This window comes from Vulpes lagopus, chromosome 12 (assembly GCF_018345385.1).
Source record: "Vulpes lagopus strain Blue_001 chromosome 12, ASM1834538v1, whole genome shotgun sequence".
NCBI lineage: Eukaryota > Metazoa > Chordata > Mammalia > Carnivora > Canidae > Vulpes > Vulpes lagopus.
Window position 1 is genome coordinate 59,553,191 of NC_054835.1, and position 22,606 is coordinate 59,575,796.

Consider the following 22,606-nt stretch of genomic DNA (forward strand, 5'->3'; position numbering starts at 1 on the left):
CAGCCTCCCTCACGCCAAGCACAGTGCACAGGGCCCCTGAGCCCCCCGCCCCCCAGCCAGCCGGCCCTCAGCACCCGTTCCCAGCAAAGGACCCCCTGTCCCCCTGGGCTCGGGCCCAACACTGCAGTCATGCCTGACTCTGCTCCCCGAACCCGTGGCAGATCCCCACGGCTCTGAGTTTCAAAATTCATGCAAAATCCAACTCTGGCCCTCCCCAGGCCGGGTGCCATCCTCTCTCCCTGTACGGCAGCCTCCTCCCCTAAGGGGCCTCCCAACTGCCACAGCTGTGCTTCCCACGCTCAGGGCTGTCCACTGGCCTCTCCTGCCAGAATGTCCAGGGCCTGCGACGACCTGTGGGATCCAGCCACTGGCTGCCCCAGCCCCTGCCTTGTCCCCACCCCCACCCACGGAAAGCCCACTGGCCTCCTTTCATCCCTAGAAGCCTCAGGCCCTTTGCACCTGCCAGCCCTGCAGCCTGAAATGCTCTCCCCCCCCACCCACCACACACCCACATGACTTGGTCCCTTGTGTCCCTTACTGCTTTGCTCAAATGTCACCTTGGGTGCCCTGGCTAAACACCCGTCCAGTCTCCTGGGCTCCACGCATTCCCTCTGAGCATGCCTTACGGCTGACCTATTCGGTGCATACTCTGCCCCCTGTCCCCCCGCCCCGTGCAGGGTCAGATCCTCAAGGTCCCGGCTCTCCAGGTGCACACAGTGGCCCATGTCTGGCACAGGGTGACGGCGCGGCGGCCGAACAGGAGGGTTGGCAGCGAGGACTACTGCGTGGCAGGGGGCTGACCTTGGCCTGCCCCTTCCCTGGAAGCTGCCCCCACTGTCACGCACGGCATCCTCCAGAAGGCACGCTCGGGAGCTGCGGCTGGGTCTCGGGCCCGCGGGCCGCCTCTGGCCCGGGCATCCTGGGCTCTGCTGAGACTGCCGTGGGGCGGAGAGGAGGAGGCCACCGTCCGCAGTGAAGAGAAGCCGGCCGGGCGGACCCTTCGAGGCCCGGAGGTCCGACAAGCTCTCGGGCCAGCCCTCCGACCTCCTCTCTCCAGCCAGCGGGTGGACTCACGAGCGGCGAGCAAAAGGCCCTGATGATTGGCACAATAATAATCAAACAGACCAATGGAACAGGAGAGAGGGTCAGAACGAGGACCCCCCGCCCCCCAACCCATCTTCGAATCAACTGGTTTATTTTGTTTTTTAAAGATTTTATTTATTTATTCATGACAGACACAGAGAGAGAGAGAGAGGCAGAGACACAGGCAGAAGCAGGTTCCACGCAGGGAGCCCGACGTGGGACTCGATCCTGGATCCCAGGGCCAGGTCCTGTGGCCAAACTGGTTTATAACAAAGACCACTGCAGCGCGAGGGAGAAAAGGCGGCCTTCGGACCGGCTTCTCACTCAAGGCGCCGAATCGGTCGGATTTGATGGGGGAAAATGACCCTTGATCCCTGCATCACGCCATACACGAAGATTAATTAAAAATGGATCACGGACCACAATGTGCAAAGCAAAACCAAAAAAGCTTCTGGAATAAAAATGAGACTCCCTTCAAGACACTGTCACTGGCAAAGACTTCTAACACAGGACATAGAAGGTGCTCACCACGAAAGATTGGACGTCATTAAATTTAAGAATGTGGGGGATCTCTGGGTGGCTCAGGGGTGGAGCGTCTGTCTTCGGCCCAGGGCATGATCCTGGGGTCCCGGGATTGAGTCCCCCATCAGGCTCCCTGCAGGGAGCCTGCTTCTCCCTCTGCCTCTCTGGGTGTCTCTCAGGAATGAATAAAATCTTTAATAAATAAATCAATAAATTTAAGAATGTGGGCTCATCGAGGTGCCATCGAGAGAGAGAGGGTAGGCCACAACCGGAGACAACGTCCACGCCATACATTTGTGTATCTTTTTTTTTTTAAAGACTGTATTTTTAAGTAATCTCTATGCCCAACATGGGACTTGAACGCAGAACCCCAAGATCCAAGCGTTGCACACTCTATGGACGGAGCCAGCCGGGGGGGCCCCCGTGTCTGAACACAGACACCCACCCAGCCAAGGCGTCCTATCCAGAACATATAAAGAACACCCACAAAGGCATAGGAAAGAGATAAACCAACCATTTTTAGTGGGGTCAGACCCCGGAACGGGCTGTCCGCAGGCCTCTAGGCTCTGGGGGGCCGCGTGCCCATGTAGAATCCGTCAGCCTCATTAATCAGCGGGGAAACAAAGATCTAAACTGCGACGACGCCAATAACGTGCGTCCCATGGCCACCGGGAAAGCTCGGGGTAAGGAGCCCGGCCGCAATCGGTGTCCTCGGGGCTGCGGACCTGTCGGTCGCCATCAGGCAGGCAGTTCCTGTCCCACGGAGCCCGTGTTAGTGTCCCACCCTGTCACAGTTCTGGAGGCTGCAGGTGTGAACTCAGGGCGTCGGCAGGGCCGGTCCCTCGGTCCGTGAGTCCCCCCGACTCCCTCCCAGCTTCTGGTGGTTGTGACAACCCGCACCACCCTTTGGCTCACGGTCACGTCACTCCAGTCTCCGCTCCTGTCACCACGTGACCTCTCCTGCATCTCTGCGCCTCCCCCTCCCCCTGCCCAACTCTGATGAGGACACTTGTCACCGGGTTTACGGCCCACCCTCATCAGGGTAGTCTCACCTCAAGATCACTAACTACACCTTCTCCCATTTAAAGGTTCAGAGCACGTGGTAGCCGCGTCCTGCGCTGGGGCCACGTCGCTCAGCGAGGCCCAGGCTGGAAACAACCCAGATGCCCATCAGTAGGAGAACAGATAAACAAATTGTGGTTTCTCCCCGCGACGGAATGTCACCGGGCTGTGAAGAGGACCTGCTGACACGCGCAGCCCCGCGGGGGGACTCACAGGAGCGACGCGGCTGGAAGGAAGGTGAAGGCAGAGGCTCACAGAGCGCAGCTGCGAGCCAGGGAGGTTGAAATCCCGGAGGCCCCAAGGGCGCCCCGGGGGGTGGGACACGATCCGTGTTCACCGAGGTGCAGGGTCACGTGGAGACCAAAGCCCCCAGTACAGGTGCCGTCCCCCGATTGGAACAGGGGCACCACCCAGACCCTGGGCGGCGGGGAGGCCTGCTGGCCAGCGGTGCCCACCTCTGGGTCTGCGCAGGGGCGGGGTGGGTGCTGTCAGGGTGCGGGGGAGTCAGCGGCAGCGCCCTTGGAACCGTCGGAGCCGCCCGGTGTGAGTGTGCACCTCGCAGGTGTGTGCGGAGCGTGCCCCGGGGCCGGGGCCAGGGCGGGGTCAAGGCGGGAGGCCAGAGTGCCTGCGTGAACACGTGTGCTCGCATGTGCGTGCGCGTGAACGCACGAACGGGAAATGAACGTTGGGGAGGGCAAGGGCCGTGGCTACCAGAAAGCTTTCCCTGGGGCGCCCCGGGGGCTCAGCGGCGGAGCGTCTGCCCTTGGCTCAGGGCGTGACCCCAGGGTCCTGGGATCGAGTCCCGCGACGGGCTCCCCGCAGGGATCCTGCTTCTCCCTCTGCCTGGGTCTCTGCCTCTCTCTGTGTCTCTCATGAATAAATAAAATCTTAAAAAAAAAAAAGGGAAAAAAAGAAGCAAGCTTCCCCTTCTGCGTGTGTGGCTCGCAGCAGCGCGTGGGGTGGCGCTGCCCTGGGAGATGCGTCAGGGAGGAACGGCCCGTCTCCAGAGAGAAAGTCAACTGCCGCCTAAACCCAGTTAATTGCCCCAGATTCCAACCTGGTGACCTCCAAATTCAACCAGGCATCACGGTGACTGAGACCCCCCACGTGTCAGAGCAGGGCTGGGGATCCCCGTCCTCCCCGTCCTCCCCGACCTCCCCCGACCTCCCGTGACCCACTGGGGCCGCTCCCTCCGCTCAGGGCCGCCGCCGTCCTGTGGGCCCTACCGGGGAGGAGCTCACCTTCTGCCCGGCATCCGAGGAGCCGGCCCGCCCGGGGCCCACGCGGGGTTGGCATCCTGGGGCTGCCGTGCAAGTGACCACGCACCGGGTGCTTACCGTGGCACAAACGTACCCTCTCAGCCCCGGAGGCCAGAGGTCCAGGATGCAGGTGTGGGCAGGGCCGCACTCCCTCTGAGGGCTCCAGGGGCACATCGTTCCTCCCATCCTCCCCCTTCTGGGGCCCCCACGAGGTCCTCGCTGCCCTGCATCCCTGCAGTCCTGACCTCTGTGATCACGCGGCCTCCCCACATGTCCCTCTGCCTCTCCCTTAGAAGGACACTTGCCATAGGGCTTAGGGCCCACCTAGCGCAGAATGACCTCACCTTGAGATCTTTACCTCAGTTACATCCGCAAAGAAGACTCGTTTTCTTTTTTTTTTTTTTTAATTTTTATTTATTTATGATAGTCACAGAGAGAGAGAGAGAGAGAGAGAGAGGCAGAGACACAGGCAGAGGGAGAAGCAGGCTCCATGCACCGGGAGCCCGATGTGGGACTCGATCCCGGGTCTCCAGGACGGCCCCCTGGGCCAAAGGCAGGCGCCAAACCGCTGCGCCACCCAGGGATCCCAAAGACTCGTTTTCTGAACAAAGTTCGCACCCTCAGGATCCAGGTGGACTCGGCTTTGGGGTCACCATCCAGCCACTCCAGCAGGGTTCCCCAGATATCAGAGTTGGGACACAGTCACCCCAGCCGTATGATTGGCAAAGTGGGGTACGGGGTCTGAGAGCTGTGGGCAAGTCAGCCGACTCCTCAACGCAAACATGGGGCGAGAACAGGCGGGCGCGGGGAAAGGGCGTCCCGACGGCGGTTCTGGCCTGGGAGAAGCGGGGAGAGCGCAGGCCGCCACTGTGCACACCCTTGCCTCCAGGCTTCTCCGTGTCACTCGGGACCACCCTGCCACCTATCTCATCCCCACCTAGAGGGTGTTCCCCGTGATGGTGGGGGACCCCTCAATACATGGCAGGTCAGGGTCTGGGCCCGGGTCTCCTGAGACCAAGGAGGCCCTGGCCCGCCCGGCGGTGGGTGGTCCTGTAGCAGGTGCCACTAGGCGAGAACGAGCTTGCAGGAAGGGAAGGGCCTTGGGCCCCGGGGGTGAGAGGCAGCCCCTTAGAAACAGGAGGTAAAGCGACCTCGGAAGTGCCCCCCCAGACTCCATTTCTGGGGTGCAGGTGGCGAGGTGGGCCTGTGGGCCCTGGTTGTGACGGGCCTGGTTTGCGATGGGGTCGGGCCGCAGGTGCAGGTGCACAGTGGGGCTGCACGTGCCCAGGCAGCCAGAGGCACGTGGGTGTAGGGCCCAGCTTCTCTCCGGGGGGCTGGCTGGGGCCTGAGGCAGCCTCTCTCCAGTGGCCCCGGGGGGACGGCGCGCTCGAGGCCCGGGAGCCGTCTGCCGCTGATGGGCCGCTCAAAACTTTGAACTCTGTATCTCGGGTTATTAATGATGTAAGTCTCCCAACCGGAGGAAGAGACAGGAACTGGGCTGTGCCCGGCCCCCCGCCTGCCCCCCGAGCCCCGGGCCTCCGGCTCAGCCCCTTCCCCACAGACCCTCGGCCCAGCCTCGCCGCCTCCGCCCCCAAGAGGCTGTTCAGGTGAGGGAACGGGGGCGTCCGGGAGAGCAACCTCCGCCCCCCCCCTCCCCCTGAGGGTCAGGGGAGTGTGGGCATCATGGCCGTGGAGGGAGGGCCAAGCGCTGGGCTCGGCCCGGGAAGAGCTGCCCCACGTTGGCCGTTCAGACGTCCGGGTCAGCTCGGGCTGTCCTGAGCACAGGCCGGCAGCGGCCCCTCTGCGCCCGCCCATTGGACCCCCAATCCTGCATTTCTCGGTGCTCTCGGGGCCGGGAGTGGCTCGAGCTCTCATGGAGGCCAATGCCCGGGGTGCAAGTACTGGCAGCCCCCCTTCCTGCCTCTGGGGCCTTGGCCAGCCCTGAGGGGCCACCTGGTGAGCGAGGCCCAGTGCTCAGCCCGCTGGGTCAGTGAGGACGACCAGTGGCTGCTGGGCCCCAAGGCCTAGCTGGGGGCTAGGGTCATTTCTCACCCTTTTCCACTCCTGCCCCACTGGATTCCTTTTTTGACTCTGCTGGGGAATCCCTCTTGCCCCTCCCCAGGGTTGCAAGGGCCCTAAGCCTGCTCTGTCCGCACGCAGGACCCTGGCACCCCTCTCCCCAGCGCCTGCAACGCCAGCAAGTCCCCGGAGCCAAAGTCTTACCCAGCAGCCCTGCTGAAAATCCTCTAGCACCCCCAACCCTGTCACCCTCACGGGGGTTTCCAACCCACGGCGCCCCTCGGCCAGGAGCCCTGTGCAGACCGGTTGGGGCCTCAGCATGGGCGGGGGTGCGGGCGGCACAGGACCCGACTGCAGACCCCAAAGGAAGCTAGCTCACCCTTGCCCACACCCGGAGGCTCCTCCCGCGGGGCCCACACAAGGTGTGCCTGCCAGCAGAGGACCCTGACCCCTAGGGGAACCTTTCCCCGAGGCCCTCGACACTGTGAGGGAGCCTGGCGGCAGCCCAGGACCCTACGGCCTGCCGTCACTGGGTACTGGCGCCTTGAGCCCGGCATGGAGTGTTCGGGGCTGCGGGCCTCCCCGAGCGGGGGTCTCACTGCCCAGCGTTCACCTTACTGTGGGCGTTCAGGAGACAAGTGCCCAGCTTTGGGGAAGTGGGAGGGGCTTCTGGGGGCTGGTCTGCGTACCCCGTGGACTCTGCGGACTGAGGGACCCAGAGCAGATGGCATCTGAACCCCAAAGTCCAGCTGGTGGGCTCTGTGGGGCCTGGTGGGGGTGGCCTAGGGCGAACAGAGGCACCCTGGGCCTACAAACCATCAAGGGGTCTGTGGGGCTGGGGTGGGGCTGAGGTAGCCGGGGAGGTCCGTGGGCATCGAGCCAGGGCAGCAGGAGAGGGAGCAGGGTGTCCCCGGGGCCCCCCAGCAGTGAGGGAGGATAAGGGCCTCCCTCTGGGCCTGGGGATGTGCTTGGGGGTAATGTTTATTGTTTTGGGTTTCTCTGATTACAAAATGGGTACATTTCAAAAGAGATATTTGAGAGCTATAGGAAATGGGAAAGAAGAGAACCATCTGCCTCGACCTAGGTGACCTTCCTTCGGACCCCTCGCCCAGGAAAAGGTCAATAGGCCAGACACACTGCAGCCCTGGGCTTCTGGGGGCCCACGCTGTCCTCCCGGCCCCCCCGCCCCTGCCCCCACTGCCACTTACTAAGAGAGGACAATGCCCCCTCGCAGGGAGCACCCACTTCCTAGCCCAGATCCACTGTGGCGATTCAAGCCCAGACCCCCAAACTCGAGGCCTGCAAGTCACCCTCGTCTGCAACCCCCCCACCTCCACTTGCCCTTGCTGATCGACCCCCACCCCAGCCTGCTCTGAAGCCACCACAAGGTCCTCCGTCCCCGCTGGAGTTGGGGGTCCTTGGCCTCCCGGTCATCGGGGCTGAGCTCCGGCAGGGCTGACGGATCCCAGGGTGGGACCTGCTCTGCGTGGCCAGCAACACCCCAGAGGCGAAGCACCGCAGCCAGGCCAGGCACAGGGCGCCATGGGGCCGGGCGGCTATTCCCAGATGGGCCTGGGGCAGGCAGGGCATTATGTGGGGGAGGCCCAGCGACCCCCTCCCGCCCCCACCGCGGCCGAGGCCCACCCTCTCATCTTCCTCCCATGGCTGCAGCCATTGAAATCTGGGGGAAAAAATGGGTTTGATGACCCCTTTGAAACTTCTGGTCCCAACACTGTTTTTGCCCTTCTCTGTGTGCCCCAGCCCCCAGCCCCCAAGTACAGAGCGGGGAGTGGGGGGTGGGGGTGGGGTGGGCGGGGGACTGCTACGTACAGGACACCCACTCAAGGGTTAACTGAGGCCAAAAAGCAGAGCCACTGTTGTTGTGAAGCGCCCCCAGCCCCCCTGGCGCTGATCCCTGGTCCCGTGGTGACCACGGGAGTGTGGGTGCAGACAAAGCTGTGTTCATCCAGCCCTGGGTTTGATGATAGCAGCACAAGGACCCCATTCTCTGCCGTCCCCAGCTGCGTCCCCCCCCACCGTGAGCCTGACACCCCGGAGGGCCCCCAAGGGCACAGGCTCAGCTGCTGGGGCGCGGGGAAAGCTCGAGGGGCCTGACGGGGCCGGTTCTGCCTGAAAGGTACCGACAGCTGCAAGTCTGCGCGGCATGTCTTCGGGGGGAACCGCCTGCATGTTTACAACTGATTTTAGAACCTAAAAGTGGAGGTTCATATCCAGCCTGTTAAACATAATCTTACTGGTTTCAGTCCAATGTGACCTTTTGGAATCTGGCTTCCAGATTCTTCCCATATATTAGCAGCTCTTCCCAGCTGTAGAGACGGTCACTGGCCCCGCTGCGTGTTCATCCCCGAGACTCAGAAAAGCAGGCCCGGCTAGCAGAACCCGCAGAGGGGACTTTCCAGGGAGAAGGGGGCTCTGGTGGCGTCCTGCTCGTGGGTGCTGCGGCCCACCGTCGGGGGCACGAGGCCACGTTTTTCTGCTCTCCATCCGCAAGCATAAGGGGCATGGAGGAGTCGGGACAGTCTGGCCTGTCCACAAGCCCTGGGGCTCTCAGGACCCACAAGGCAGTCAATCCATGTCCTGGTTTTGCAGAACCTGAAACCCAGCCCCTGGGTGAGAACACAGGCCAGTCATTTACCGTCCCGGTCTCAGTTTGCTCATCTGTAAAATGGGCACGATCACCATGCCACCTGTGTCCCAGGCTGTCCAGAAGATTGAATGAGTGTCTAGGACACCATCTGGCACCCAGATGCCCACGTAGTCATTTAGACCAGAGAGGTGGACCAGCGGAATTGGCCAAACTCTTGCCTCCTGGATCCTGGTCTGGGCCCCCACGCGGGACTGCGTCCCACCCCTGGGAGCCCCCTCTGGGCCAGCGCCCAGCTTAGCTAGGTTGCCAGGTTGCCAGCTTGGTTGGTGGGGGCTGTTTGCTCTTGAGCACGCGGCCCTCCCTTTCTGCCAGCCACGGCCACTGGGGTCCCTCATTCATTCTCTCCCAGAAGCACCCCCCTCACCTTCAGGTGTCCAAAGCCGGGCTCTCCGCCCCAATGGCGTACCCCAGCCGGACAAGGCATCTGGCCCCAGCCCGGGGGTCTCAGGCCCCCTGTGGCCGGGTGGGCACCGGCCGGGCCTCCTCCGGGCCGCCAGCGGGACAGAATGCTGCCCCGGGGCCGGCGGAGGGGATGGGGCGAGCGCCCAGCACGCGGCCTCCCCGCCGGCCCGCGCCCCCCGGCCTGACCTTCTCTGCGGCGACAAAGGCCGGCGGGCCGGGCGGCGCCTTTAAGGACGCGGCGCGGCGGGGTCGGTGCCAGGAGGCTCTGGGCGCCCCAGGGGAGCCGCGGGGGCGGGAGGTGGGGGGGCTCTCGGCGCCCGCCGGCCACTCGCTCGAGGGGAGCCCCCGGCGGCTGGGCCCGGAGCTGCGGGGGAGCCGCGGGGCGGCGGGGGGCGCGGACCCGGGGGAGGCATCCGGCCGAGCCCCCAGCTCGCGGCGCCCCCTCCCCGCGGCCCGCCTGGAAAGCGAGTCGAGCCGGCGAGGACGGTGGAGATTAGATTCCGCTCCTCTCTCATCAATTTTCCGTTTAGTGTCACCGGGCCCCATTGTGGGAGAGGGAAGCGCGTCACCGGGCCATAAATTTGCGATTATGGCGCGTCCGGCCGCCTCCCCGCAGGGCACCGGGTGGGCTCCGGGGAGCAGGTCTGGACGGCGGCGGAGCCCCGGGAGCCCCGGGGCAGGACCTGCAGGGGGTCGGGGCGGGGGCGGGACCTGGGGCTGGAGCGGAGGGGCCCCGGGCGCCCTGCGGTGGGTGCCGCTTCTCCCCAGGCCTGAGAAGCAGGCCGCGGGCCCAGGGCTTTGTTTCGAGCTGGGATGTCTTCTCCCACAGGCCTGGGGGTGGCTTTCTGCCTCAAAAATGCCTGCTATTAAAAATACAAGTGGAAACCCAAGAAGATGCATTCTGAAGGTGGAAAGAGAACTCCCCGATTTGCAATCTGCTCCCTCCCACAGCCCCAATGGGGACACGGACCTGGTCCAAGGCCCAGGGCGGCCACAGGCCCCAGAGCGCAGCAGTGAGCCTCGGAGGCCCAGCGGAAGTGGCCCCCGGGGGCTGAGGGCACCAGCCCCGGTCGTGCTGCCCCGGGTCAGGCCCTTCTGCCTGGCCTGGCTGGGGCCGGGGGACTCTCCCTTTGGGACCCTCCGGCCAAGCCCCTCCCCCAGTTCCTGCCCGCAGCCAGTGTTGATGCGTCATGAATGGGGATGCAGTATGCATTTCTGCAGGTCAAAAACAAACAAAAATTTTAAAACAGCGGATCTATTGAATGATTTTTAATTAAACGGATCTACTGTCCTGTTAACAAAAGCGGCAGGCGGTGGGCGTGCTCCGATCGGGCCAGGGTGGTGGGCCCGTGGCCGTGCCTCTGAGGAGTGGGAGAAGGGCCTTTGCCGCAGGCCCCAGCCGCTCTAGGATGGGAATATGATCGGTGTTTGGTCCGTATCTGCTGCAGGTAAACAGGCCAAGGGCTCGACCCCCGAGCAATAAGCAGAAGAGGCGTTATCTGGTGCCTTCCCAGCCCTGGTTTCCTCCCCAGGGCAGCCCGGGAGGGAGCCTCCAGCCTTGGCCATCAGCTGGGAGGAAAGTCCTGGGAGGCCAGGGTGGGGATGTCGCTGAGCCCAGGGGCAAAAGGACGTTGTGAGCCGGGCCCACCCCAGAAAGTGGGTCTGGGATGCCAGTGGGAAGCTTGGCTGGCAACAGCTTTACAGGACAGGAGGGCTGGGCGTGTGACCCTGCCGAGCTGCACGGGCCCGGCCTCTGGTTTTATGTGTCAGAAGCCAGTCTGAATGCGCTGCCCCTTACCCCCGGAACCCTGCGCTGGGAGAGTAGGAAGGGGAGGCTGGCAGAGGCTGGGGGGCTTGCCTCCTTCAGGAACGTGAAACAATCCAGCTGGGAAGTTTGCTTGGAGGTTCCCGCCCGCTCTGGAGGCCAGGGTGGGAAGGGCAGGTGCCTTCCCCCTCCGTCTGGGGGGCCCTCCTGCGGCCTGAGCTCTGGGAGTGGTGCTCAGAGGACTCTGTTGGCTGGGGCTGAGGAGCGGGGTCTGATGAGCTGTGGCCCCCAACGTGCGGGCCAGCTTGGTCCCAGACACGCCGTTCGGCTCTGCTCCTGGCCTCGCCTGCCTGCGGCGGCTCTGCGTGGCCAGCTGGATTTTATCAGAGGAAACCCTGACACCCAGCCCGTAGCCCCTCTCTCGGGGCCCTCCCACCAGTGTGAGCTCAGGCCCGGGCAGTCCGGCCCCAGAGACCCTGTCCAGACATACCCTGACAGCGACATGTGTAAACACACCCAAACACAGCCGCGAGGGAGCAGCCGCCACGACTGCTTACTTGGCACTCCCGCGGCCGGTCTGGGAGGCCTGCTCTGGAAGGAGGCAGGTGTCCTGGGGGGGTGCAGCAGCCTCCGGTGTCTGTGCCTCCTGGGAGCACCACAGAGCTGTCCCCTCCGCAGGTCCTACTAGACTTTTGTCCTCCACAGGGCGGCTCCAGCCACTAGGCCACCTCCTCCTTTCCCACTGGCTGGGGCTGGGCTCTTCCCACATGCGTAGGAAGATGGGGGGGCCCAGTTTGGGTCAACCTCTTGGGAGGAGATCCCTGAAATGCACCTCCACCCCCAGTTTTGGCTTTAGAGGGTGATGGGGGGGGAGGGCGGCCTAGCACACACACTGGTTCCTCCCCAGACCTCCCCCAGCGTCCCCGGCCTTCTGGCCTTCTCCCCACGACGTGAGAAAGCGGCCAGGGGGCTGGAGGCTGGAGGGGGGACGACAGCGGGCAGCGAGGGGGCAAGGGCCTCCTCACCCCTGGGGGTCCCGCGTCTCCCGGCCCCTCATCTCTTCAGCCGTATTAACAGTCGCTGCCACTAATCAAACGTCCGGGAGGGGAAGCCGGGCCATGGGACGCTCCTGCCCTTTTATGAAAATCACTTCAGTTTAACCCAGATGGGTCTCCTGTTGATAACCTCACGCAACCAGCACCCTGAATTATACTTTACGTGTGAACACACTGGGTTATATTTAGCCACAAATTACAACTCTGTGTTTAACAAGCACCTTCCCTGAGCTGAGGGGGCTGGGCAGCCTCCTGACCCGGTTGGCCCAACCGGGAACAGCATTAACCCCCGGGGGGAGGGGCCCAGGAGAGCTGTTCATCCGACTTCAAAGTCTGGCTCCCCAGCAGCTCTGGTGCCTTTTGAAACTTCCAGCCCCACCCCCAAGTGTGTCTGTGGCCGCGGGGACCAGCTGTGCCTGGGGGGCGGCTCCTGAGTGAGCAGGACTCTGAGGGCCCCCAGCTCGGCCCAGAGCTGGACCTGGGGGGGACTCAGTAGGGCACCGCAGTGCTGGAGGGAGCCCCCTTGGGAGGTGTGGCAGGGACCCTCCCGGCCTGGCCTGGCCCCACAACCCTTCTTGCTGTCTGCTGCTCCCGTCACCTGGCTGGAGGCACTACTGGGGGGCCAGCCCCCTCTTCTGGGGGAGGGGTCCTTCCTGTCCTCTCCAAAGTGGGCCCATCCTAAGCTTAACACCCCACCCCACGAGGAAGACGTCCAAGAGAAGAGCAAGAGCACCCTCCAGTCTAGGCACCAAGCCCGGGCTGCAGCACCCTGGGGAGGACCTCTGCGGGTCCCAGGGGCCTTCCCGACCCCAGCCAGCCAGGGCTGAGCACAGGGGTCCAGGCCGCTCTGCTGAGGGCCTAGTGAGGGAGCCTCGAGGCGCACAGGGCTCCTCAGGTCTGGGCAGGCCTGGCCCACACCACCTTCCCCCCACACTTCTGCTCCCTCCGGTGTCCCAGCTGGAGACCCAGATGAAAAGAACGACACCCCCCCCACATCTGGTGGCAGGAGACCTCCTTCAGGGAGTTGGGGCGGGTGCCCAGCACGGCGTCCTGGAGGCTTCGGTGGTGCTGGCCGAGCTCCTCCAGCTACGGCCCTTCTGGGAATGCGTCTTTGTTTTTACCCCTTTTACTGGGGGGGGGGGAGGGCATGTGTGCAAACTCCTAATCTCCATACTGTCCTTGGAAAGAGAGGACGGGCATCCATCGTGTTCCCGGTGAGGAAAGGTAGGGGGTGCGGGCCGCGCACCCCTCTTCCCCCTCCCGCCCAACCTCTAGATGCTGGGCAAGTGCAAACCTGTGGTTACAGGGCCCCCCCTTCAGGCAGTCCTGCCCGCCTGCTCCCTGGCCCTGGCCCCCTGAGCCTGGGGGGGATGGCTAGGATTAGGAGTCAATTTTCGTCAAGAAACAGTCCCTAATTTGCCCTTTGACTAATGGCCCAGGGAACAATGGAGAGACCCCCCGACGCACAATTACGGAGCACGCAGCTCTGCTTCTGGCCCGAGCGGGCGTTTATTTGGAGCAGGGACTAATTCACAATTTTATGTAATGTACCCGAAACCCCCACCCTCTTGTATTAAAAGATGATTATTTCGTGATTTTGGACAGAGCAGAATCATGGTCTTTTGGGAGCTGGGAGACCTAGATCCATTGCCACCTCTCGGGGAGCACCGCAGACGGGGCGCCAGGGCCAGGGATGGGCTCTGGGGATGTCAAGGGCCCTGGGCCGCATGGGGGAAGGCAGCTTCTCAGGATGCTGATACACACGCATGCCGCAAACACGTGTTGGTGATGTGGAAGTGCGTGCATGTATGTTTTGTGCACATGGGAGTATAATGTGCTGTGTGATGATCAAGTGTGTGCCTGGGTGTGATGTAGGTGTACGCATGTGATGTGTGATCACATCATGTGTGATGTACGTGTGCACGTGAGGTGGCACATGGGTGGTGTGTGTGCAGTGTGGACTTAAGTGTGGTCTTCGAGTGTGTGCCCAGGTGTCAGAGAACAGCTGGCTTCTCGGGCATCTGTTTATCTTCTTCCCAGGCCAGAGGGTAAGCCAGGAGTGGTGTGTGCCAGGAGAGGCATGTGGAAGCGGGGGTTCCTGCAGGGAGGAAGCACGCGGGGGAGGGGGGTATGCTCAGGGACGCCTCTGGCAGGGTTCCAGGCTGGGGCCAGGCGTGCGGGCTGCTGGGCTGTGGGAGCCCATTCCCTTGTGAAACTGCAGGCGACTGCAGAGCCCTGGACACGCCAGCTCAACCTGGCCTCCCGTCGGGACCCCTTCTTGTCTCCTGTCTGACCTCTCCCTGGCTTTCTCTGCCGCCCTCGTGGAAGGCGAGTCTGCAGATCCCTACACCATGTTTCTCTAAAATTAAAAACATTTGTTAGCTCTGGACAGCAGGGAGAGTGAAAAGCTCGAAGCCGATAGTGCTCCCAGCCAGACGTGGCCCGGCCCCAGCCTCAAGGGAGAACACGGGGAGCTTATGTTGGTGGCGCGGCGGGAGCTGCCTAGCGGCCCAGGGCCGGAGCTGGGAGGCCGCCAGACCCTGCCCCATCCAGCAGGTCCAAATGCGGTTATTTGCTGTAACAACTGTTTTGAAACAGCACTGGGGGGGTAGCCTACTAGATTTGTTTTTTAAGTGATGCTGGGGGAAGAAGGAGGGGGCAGGGTGGGGTGGGCATAGGAGGGCAGGGAGCGGTGAGGCCCGGGCACATGCAAGGCCAGCAGGCCCTCCCTCCACAGGCCTGCAGCCTGACTCCGGATGCAAGTCACCAGGGGCAGGGCACAGCACTCGAAAGGTTCTGGAAGCTGGAAGCAGGCTCTCCCCCACTGAATTAGTAATCTGGTGAGGGTGAGCTGCAAAGAATGGGTGACCTGCAACCTGCGGGGGACCTCCCCAGCTGCCATCTGCAGCGGCTGCCTGGGCAGCCAGCATGTCTGCAGCGCTGCCCGAGGGGGGGGGGGGAGCCCATCAGGCTCCAGGACCTTCAGACAATCTTCTGCCCAGGGGGGTGCAAGCAGGGTTTGGGAATTTCCCAGCAGGGGCCCTTCTGCGCCCACACTGGGGGACGCTGGAGGATCCTGCACACCAGAAGCGGCTGCGACTCCTGACCCTGCGGTTGGAGGCCAGGAGTCCCCTCCCAGGGCTGCGGTGGCGCACACTCGGGGACACACTCCGGGAGCTCGGAGAGACCCAGGGTTCCACCGGTCGCCAGAGTCAAGAGTGTTTTCTCTCTCTTGGATGGCGGATCGCTTTTCTTAGATGTATTTTGCTCACATATATATTTAACTCCAAACAGAGCTTTAAAACCTAAATATATATATACGTAAAGGATTCCGGGGCCGGCAAACAGCCTCACTGGAGAAAGTCAGCAATGGGGAAGTCCGGTTGGGACCACAGCGGGCTGCGTGCTGTCGGCGAGGGGCGTTTGCGGGGGTCGGGACTCCGAGGCCCCGGCTGGGGGGTGGGGGCTGCGGAAGCTGGTGGGGGCCCCGGGGCGCACGGAGCGGGCAGCACCGCGCACCAGGCCACCGGAGCCAGGGGCGCCCCAGGGCCGCGCTGCCGGCAGCTCCCGGTCCCCCGCAGCCCTGCAGGCCGCCCCCGCCCGCCCACCCCGGGTGAGAGCGATTTCTCCCGAGCCGGGCCCCTCTCCCGGACGCGCGCGGGAAGCAGGGGCGGGACCCCAGGGGCGCAGGAGCGCAGGAGCGCAGGAGCGCAGGAGCCCAGGCCTCCCCGCATCCGCCGGGGCCGCCGCCGCCCAACCCGGTGGTCCGCGCCAGCCACCCCCCGCCCCGAGGGCCGCGCCCAGCCCGAGCCGCCCCCGGCCCCCCCGGGTCCGCAACGGGGCCCTAATTCAATCGCCCACGGCCTAATGAATAGCCGCGCGCTAATCGGATCTGCAGGCGCCTTACGGGTTTCCGCGCGCCGCCTCTCCTCCCGCGGCCGCCGCGCGCCGCCCGGGGTCGTTTCCGAGGGCTGGGCCCGGGGACCCGCCAGGGCGCGGGGGGGCCGGGGCTCGCCGCTGACTGCCCTGGGGACCGCGCGCCCCGGCCCGCGCCCGCCGGTCCCCGCGCTTACCTGCCCGCCCCGCGCTCTCCGGGGCCGCCCCGCCGGCCGCGCCGCCCCATCCCGGAGCCCCCGCGCGCGGCCCAGGCCCCCCAACCCCAGGTCAGCGGTGCCCGCGGGGGAAGGCCGGCCCGGGCCGTGCGCCTGCTTCCCCTTTCTCTCCGGATTCCTTTGATCCGCGGGCTCTGCGGCGCACCTCGGCTCCCGGGCTGCCGGGGTCGGCCCGTGGGGGTCCTGGAAACTGTCCCCAGCTTATCTCCTTTCATCAAGCGGCCTTGGGCGCCTTGAAACCGCGGAGCCAGTAATTGCTTTTTTCAGGAGGCCCAGTGCGGACTGGACAACAGCCAATCAGCGCCTTGTTTACACTCGGTGATGGACAGCCCGCTGGCGGCGCGCCAGCCAATCCCGGCGGTCCCGCGGGAGCGGGCGGGGGGCGGGGGGGCGGGAAAGGAAGGAGACAACAGAAGGCCCCGGGCTTAACCCCTTCGCGTCCCCGTCGGAATGAGCCGCTGGAGGAGCCGTAATGCGTGTGCACGCGTTTGTCAGCATCTAACAAAACAAATATCCTTTTTTTTTTTTTTTTTGGTCCCCCAGAGGTGGGGGCCGAGACTCACAATGAGAAAGAGGGGGCAAGAATAATGCACCCATCACTACTGAGACACCACCTGGACTCCCCGAGAATAAATAGCATTTTGTTGGGAAACCACATTCCAACAGAAATATTTATTCGGAGACTTTTTTTTTTTTTTTTTTAAGTGCTTTGCGTCTCGTAACGAGGAAGACAATCGTTCAGTGGCTCCTTTCAATTGCGGGAAGAATGGAGCGGAGATGCAGAAGAGTGGCACCGAGAAACACCGTGCAGGGTCTTGGCCCTGTGCATATCAAGGTGAACGCTTTTTTTTTTTTTTTTTTTTTTTTAATCTAGCTGCAGATGAAGAAAAGGGCAATCTTTGTCTTCGCCTTACAGCCCCGTATTTCATTTAGGTCGGTGCTCCGTGGCAAAGGACGGCCGAGGGAGACGAAAATGGGAGTTGCAGGTAGATGGCCAGAGATGCAGGACGGAGTCCCTGAGGTGTGATGGGCAGGCTGGGGGAGAGGCGGCCAGGCAGGTGACTCCGGGGGCCCACGCGCGCTGTCCGGGCCTCCGGCGAGCGCGCATCCCCGGGCTCGCTCCGAGCGGCCCAGGGTCCGGAGCGGTGGAGGGGCCGCAAAGCCGAGGAGGCCTCAGCGCCGAGGTCGGGCCTACGTGCGCACGGTTCAGCCACCTGCCAGGCCGGTCCCAGGTAGGAACAAAAACATCTGCCTTCGCGGGCGCTGCTGTTTCTCGTCCCGGCCTGGATGCACCGGAAGGCCAACGCGAGACCTGCTGGATTGCATTAAAAAGGGAAAAGGAAAAGGAAGGGAAGGAAAAGGAAAAGCGTCCCCTGCGCGCGGACACGCGCTCCCACTCGCCGCGCTCGCTCTCCCGCCCTGCGCCATCGCATTCCCATTCAGCAGCAACGATCTGCGCAGAGGAGCTGCGCAGTCGCCGGGCTTGAATTAGGCGCCATCGGGCTCAGTAGTAGCCCTGCTGCTCCCTGATTGGCAGCTCCCTGGCCCCGCGCCAGCCTATTGGGAGGCCTGTTTACGCCGAATGAGTGGCACGAGCTCCCGGCCGCGGAGGGCGGCGCGGCCAATCAGCGCGCCCGCTGCTCGGGGCTGAGTGGCACGAGCTTATTAGTATGCAGGGCCCGTGGCTCGCCGCGCCGGGCTGCAGGTTTGAGAGCCGCTCTGGATGGGCTCGCTAGAGTCGTTGTTGTGGAAGCGGTGCCTTTACAGTGCAACAGTCAGCACATTGAAAATACCAATAGGAATACAAAACAAAGTCACATTTACTGATTTAATTGTATTGCATTCAATTGTATCCAGGAAACAACCTCCAGTAAGTAACTGAAATTGCTTTCATTTTTTTTTTGTTTTTGTATTTTTATTATTTTATTTTTTTATTTCGGCTTCGGGGATTTACATTTTTTTTTTTTCCTCTTTAGCAAGAGATTCAGGGTTGTGATGTTGAGAAAGATATATCTTCCCTTTTTAAGATTCCGTTATAATGTCGAGTAGGCTTCTTTTTTTTTTAAGATGGACTATAGATCTATATATATATATAAGAGCGATTTTTTTTTTCCTCTGAAAAATCGTATCGATCGGTTTGAAATTCCGCCCCCCCTCCCCCCCCCCCCGTAATGCGTCCTTGCTTTGCTCTGAGCGCTTGTTGTCTCGATCGACACCCAGCATTAGAAATAAATAATCGCGACAGGACAGGGACGGCCGGGCTGCGTCCAGCGCGGAGCGCGCGGGTGGCTGCAAGCGGACGGTCGGCGGGGACCCGGGCGCCGGCCGACCGCGGACGAGCCCCGGCGGCTCGCCCCCCCCCACCCCGCCTCGCTCCCTCCCCCGAGCGGCTCCGCTCGGCCCCGCCCGGTCGCTCAGCCGCGCTGGGAACGGGCCGGCGCGGGGTGGCTCGGGGGCCCGGGCCGCTGGCCGCAGGGGCTTTCCGGCCGCCGGCCGGGTGCGGGCGCGGGGCCGGGGCGGGGACGGGCGAGCGCGCTCTCGGGCTTGGCTTTCCAGAGCCTGACTCACTGCAGAGCATTTCAGAAATTCTTTTCCTGGGGGGTGGGGGATGCTGGACGCAGAAGGGGGCGGCGAGGCCAGCGCAGCGGGGCGTCCCGGGCCGGGGTCCCGGGCCCCGGCCCTCCCGGCGGGGTCTGCGGGGGAGCGCGCCCTGGGGACGCGGGTCCCGGCGCGGCCCGGGGCCCCGATCCCCTCCCGCGGGGGCGGGCGAGGCCATTTCGCAGGGAGCGGGTTGTGCGGCGGCGCCCGAGCAGCCCGCGCCCCCGTGCGCCCCTGGCTCAGCCCGGCCTGCAGGCCCCACGGCGTCGGCGCGCGGGGAGACGGCGCCGGGGAAGGCGCTCCGAAGGGGGTGCTCGTCCCCCGAGGGCGGCAGATGCGGCCGAGCGGCTTTTAGTCCTCTGGCTCAAGCCGGAGGCGACCTGGAGGAGCCCCAGAGCGAGGGGCGCGCGAGCCACGCCAAGCGGGGACGGCGGCTCTGGGAGCGCGCCCCGCCAGCCCGGCGTTCCCAAGTGCGGCTCCTTCCAAAATGCCCGAGTCATGGTGTCCCCGGCCCGCGCGCGGCCCCCGGCCCGGCCCTCCCCCAGCGCGGCCGGGCCCGGGGCTGCGGCGCCGACCTCCGCCGCGGCCTCTCCGGAGCTGGGGGGAGGGGGCCTGCCGGCGCGGGCTCCGGGGCTCCGGGGCTCCGGGGCTCCGAGCCCAGGCCGTGCGCCCCCGCCCCGCGCCCGCCTCGGCCTGGCTTCCGCAGGCCGGCGGGGAGGCGCTGCGCGGCCTGCGCCCGCGAGCAGGGAGCACAAAGGGGAGCCCCTCCAGCCCGGGGAGGTCGCGGCTGCACAGGCGGGCGACTGCAGGTCTCCCCCAGCTGCGTAAAAAGTCTGGCGGGCTGCGGGGCCCGCGATCCGCCCGCCGCGGGTGGACCATGACGGCTGCTGCCGGCCGCCCAGCCCGCGTCCCGAGAACCGCGAGCGGCTCGCGCTTTCTCGGCAGAACTGAAATCTCTTTACCGGAAAAAAAGAAATCCCACAAAACAAAAGCGTAGCGCACACGACTCCCCGGAGGCCGCCCGGCAGCCCTGCACCCCCGCGGGCGCAGCCCGGGCCCTCGGCGCCTTTGAAGCCGCAGGCTCCAGACCTCCCTCCCCTCCTGCCCTCCCTTTGTCCGGCCCGAGGCCCCCGGCCCGGGCAGCCCCTCCCCTGACCCGGGCGCGGGCTGCCCCCTCGCCGGCGCTGCCTGGGCCCTGGCGGCTCGGCGCTCGCTTTGCAGTGCAGGCCCGAGCCGCGGCGCGCCGAGTGATTTGTTAGACCGGGGGAGAGAGCTGGCGATCCCTAGAGGCGAGGGAACCCCAAACCCCTTTGTAGGAAGTTGAGAGACAAAGAGGACTCTGTCTGGGTCCCATTTATTTACAATGCAAAAGTTCTCCGAATAAATATTAAAAAAGCTTATCAGCTGAGCAAATATGTATTCACTTAATACATTATGTTTTCGGTTATAGATTAAATCAAACACAAAATAGTCTGCAAATAAGACGCTGTCGAACTCGTGGCATTAAATATAGCAATTTAAAATGGTATTCACGAAATGGAAAACATCTCCGTGGCTCTGCTGTCATGGTGGGACGGCAAAAAATAAAAATAAAATAAAAAATAAAAAATAAATCAGGTTTTCTGCACGGTCCACGATCAAGGATCTTGAGCCTACCACCCATCTCCCTTTTGTTGGAGGTGATAGCAAACACCCAAACAATGCAGCTTTGCGGATTTAGGAAATGAGGGGAAATATGCAAAGTGAAAGAGGTCCACGCGGGCACACGGGCGTGTGGCTTCTCGGTGTCCGCCGCCTGCCCTGCCTGCCCCGCGTTCCCCGCGCAGCCCGGCGGTGCACTCCCCTGGGTGGGTGGGGGTTGGAAGAAGCGAGGTGGGGGTGTTTCTGGGCGGCCCAGCCGGGACGTGGAAGCCCAAGACTGAGCCCCGGGGTGGCTGGGACTGGGCTGTGGCGAAGGTCGCTTGGGGCTGTGGGCAGTGCTGGCGCTGCAGACCCCCGCGTGCAGCTTGGCGACCCCGGGCTGGCACCGCAGGGAGAAATTCTGTGGCCGATTTGGGGTGCTAAGAGGGAACAAATTCTGAGCCTCAGAGCATTTGGCACCCCCACCCCCCACGCCGCCCCAAAGCCCCCAGTCCGCAGAGGAAGATCCTGGGCGAATTGGATTGGGGGGCGGGGTAATTGTTCCAGCCTCGCTGGGAAGCTCCCGGGTCGGGCCGGCGGGCCGGGCACTGCGGCGTGGCCGCCCAGGTGACCCGGGCGGGGGACGCAGGCTCCCGGGATCGGCGGAGCTGGCCCCAGGCCCTGCCTCGGTGCTGTGGGTGGGTGGGTGGGTGGGGAGGGTTGTCCCCTTGGGTGGGTGGGTGGGGGGGGCGGCGGGTTCTAAAGAATGGGCCGAAAGACGCATGGGGGGATGGGAGAAGTGCAGAAAAGAGAAGGTTATAAAAAAAAAAAACTCTTGAGTTACAATCAATAAAATTACTCGCTTAATTAGCATGGTTATTCGGTTAAGCGGAATGTAGTAAAAGCTGGACCTCGGAATGGGGGGAGGCGAGCGTGGACCTCAGGCCTTTCCTCCAGACACCTCCGGGCAGCGGGGGAGGGGGAGGGTGTGCGTGCGAGTGTGTGTGTGTGTGTGTGTGTGTGCGTGATGGCTTCGCAGATTTGGGTTTTTATCACCCGGCGGAGCCAGCAGCCTCTTGCCGCGGCGCCCTCGCCGCAGGGACCCGCGGGGACGCGAAGGGGAAGCGGCGAGCGCTGCAGCCGGGTTGCCCCGGGCTCCGAGGGGCCGAGCGCGGCCGGGCCGGTGCGTGCGCGCGGGGCATCCGCGGGGCGCGCGCGGGCGGCCGGTGCGCCCCGGGCCCGGGCGAGGACCCCGGCGAGCCGAGCCCCCGAGTCACCGAGTGTCTTGTGCTTTTGCCTCCGCAGACCATGGACCCGCACGGCGGCCGCCGGCCCTGCGCGCGGCCGCCCTCCGAGGACCCCAGCCCGCCGGCGTGCTGACCGGCCCCCCGCCCCGCCGGTGACCCGGACGCCGCCTCCTCCGCGCCGCCCGCCCGCCCGCGCGCGCCGAGCCGCCCCCGGGCCCCGGCCGCGCTGATCCCCGGAGGCGGCGTGGGGCCGGGGCCGGGGCCGGGGCCGGGGCCCGGCATGGATGGCCGCGACTTCGCGCCGCCGCCGCATCTGCTGTCGGAGCGCGGGAGCCTGGGCCACCGCAGCGCCGCCGCCGCGCGCCTGGCCCCGGCCGGGCCCCCCGCGCAGCCCGCGGCGCACTTCCAGCCCGGAAAGTACTTCCCGTCGCCGCTGCCCATGGCTTCGCACGCAGGTCAGTGCCGGGCGCGGGGCGCGGGGCGCGGGGCGCGGGGCCGGGGCCGGGCCGGGGTCGGGGTCGGGGTCGGGCGCGCGCCCCTCCTGCGCCCCGAGCGCTCGCCGAGCCGCCTTCGGTTTCATTTCCCCGCCCGGGCGCCGGCGGGCCCCAGGCCCCAGGCCCCAGGCCCCAGGCGGATCCTCGCGGTCTGCACCGGCCTTCCCCGGGGTCCCCGGGGTCTCCGAGGGGCAGCCCCGGGGCCGGCTAAAAATAAAGCCTTTCCCCTCCGGCCCCCCTCCCCCACCCCTTCCTGCAGGGGGTTAGGGGAAGAGGAAAAAAAAAAAAAAAGGCTAAATTCCCCGGAAACCTCCTTTCTGCATGCTGCATTCACATCCTTAAGACATTCCGGGGCTGGGACAACGAGGCGCTTTCTGCGGGAACAAAACGGCTGTTGTGACGGGGGGCGGGGGGCCCGCGGCCGGCGGATTAGGGCGGTGTGCGCGGGGCGAGCGCTAATGGGCACTGCTGCGGCAAGACGAGCAAATCCTGTTTCTATATAAAGCCTTGAAGTGTCAGGGTGAGAATGGGTTTGCAGGGGCTGCGTGTGCTTTGACAGGCGCCTCTGGTATCCTGCTAACGCCGGCCCGAGCGCCCGGGAGCGCGGCCCAGGCTGGCGGCCCAGGCTGGCGGCCCCAGGCCCGGGCCGCGGGAGCTGCCTTGGGATTTCGGTGCAGGCGAGCGCGCTGCCAGTTTGCTC

The 22,606-nt window shown here is 64.5% G+C and overlaps 2 protein-coding genes across 4 annotated transcripts in view; both read left to right on the forward strand.

Annotated features, from left to right (window-relative positions):
* Window positions 1-9,010: 9,010 nt before the first annotated feature.
* On the forward strand, window positions 9,011-13,194 carry LOC121474032 (collagen alpha-2(I) chain-like). The gene is made up of 4 exons (XM_041726862.1): window positions 9,011-9,501; window positions 9,967-10,099; window positions 12,793-12,942; window positions 13,111-13,194. The coding sequence occupies exons 1-4, from the start codon at window positions 9,011-9,013 to the stop codon at window positions 13,192-13,194; spliced, it is 858 nt and encodes a 285-aa protein (XP_041582796.1).
* A 4,454-nt stretch (window positions 13,195-17,648) lies between these two features.
* BAHCC1 (BAH domain and coiled-coil containing 1) overlaps window positions 17,649-22,606 on the forward strand; it is a 58,906-nt gene continuing 53,948 nt past the window's right edge. For all 3 annotated transcript variants that reach the window (XM_041725024.1, XM_041725028.1, XM_041725025.1), the window contains exons 1-2: window positions 17,649-17,817; window positions 21,471-21,867. In XM_041725024.1, the coding sequence (XP_041580958.1) occupies window positions 21,693-21,867 (175 nt within the window). In that variant the 5' untranslated portion in view covers window positions 17,649-17,817; window positions 21,471-21,692. The remainder of the gene's footprint in view (window positions 17,818-21,470; window positions 21,868-22,606) is intronic.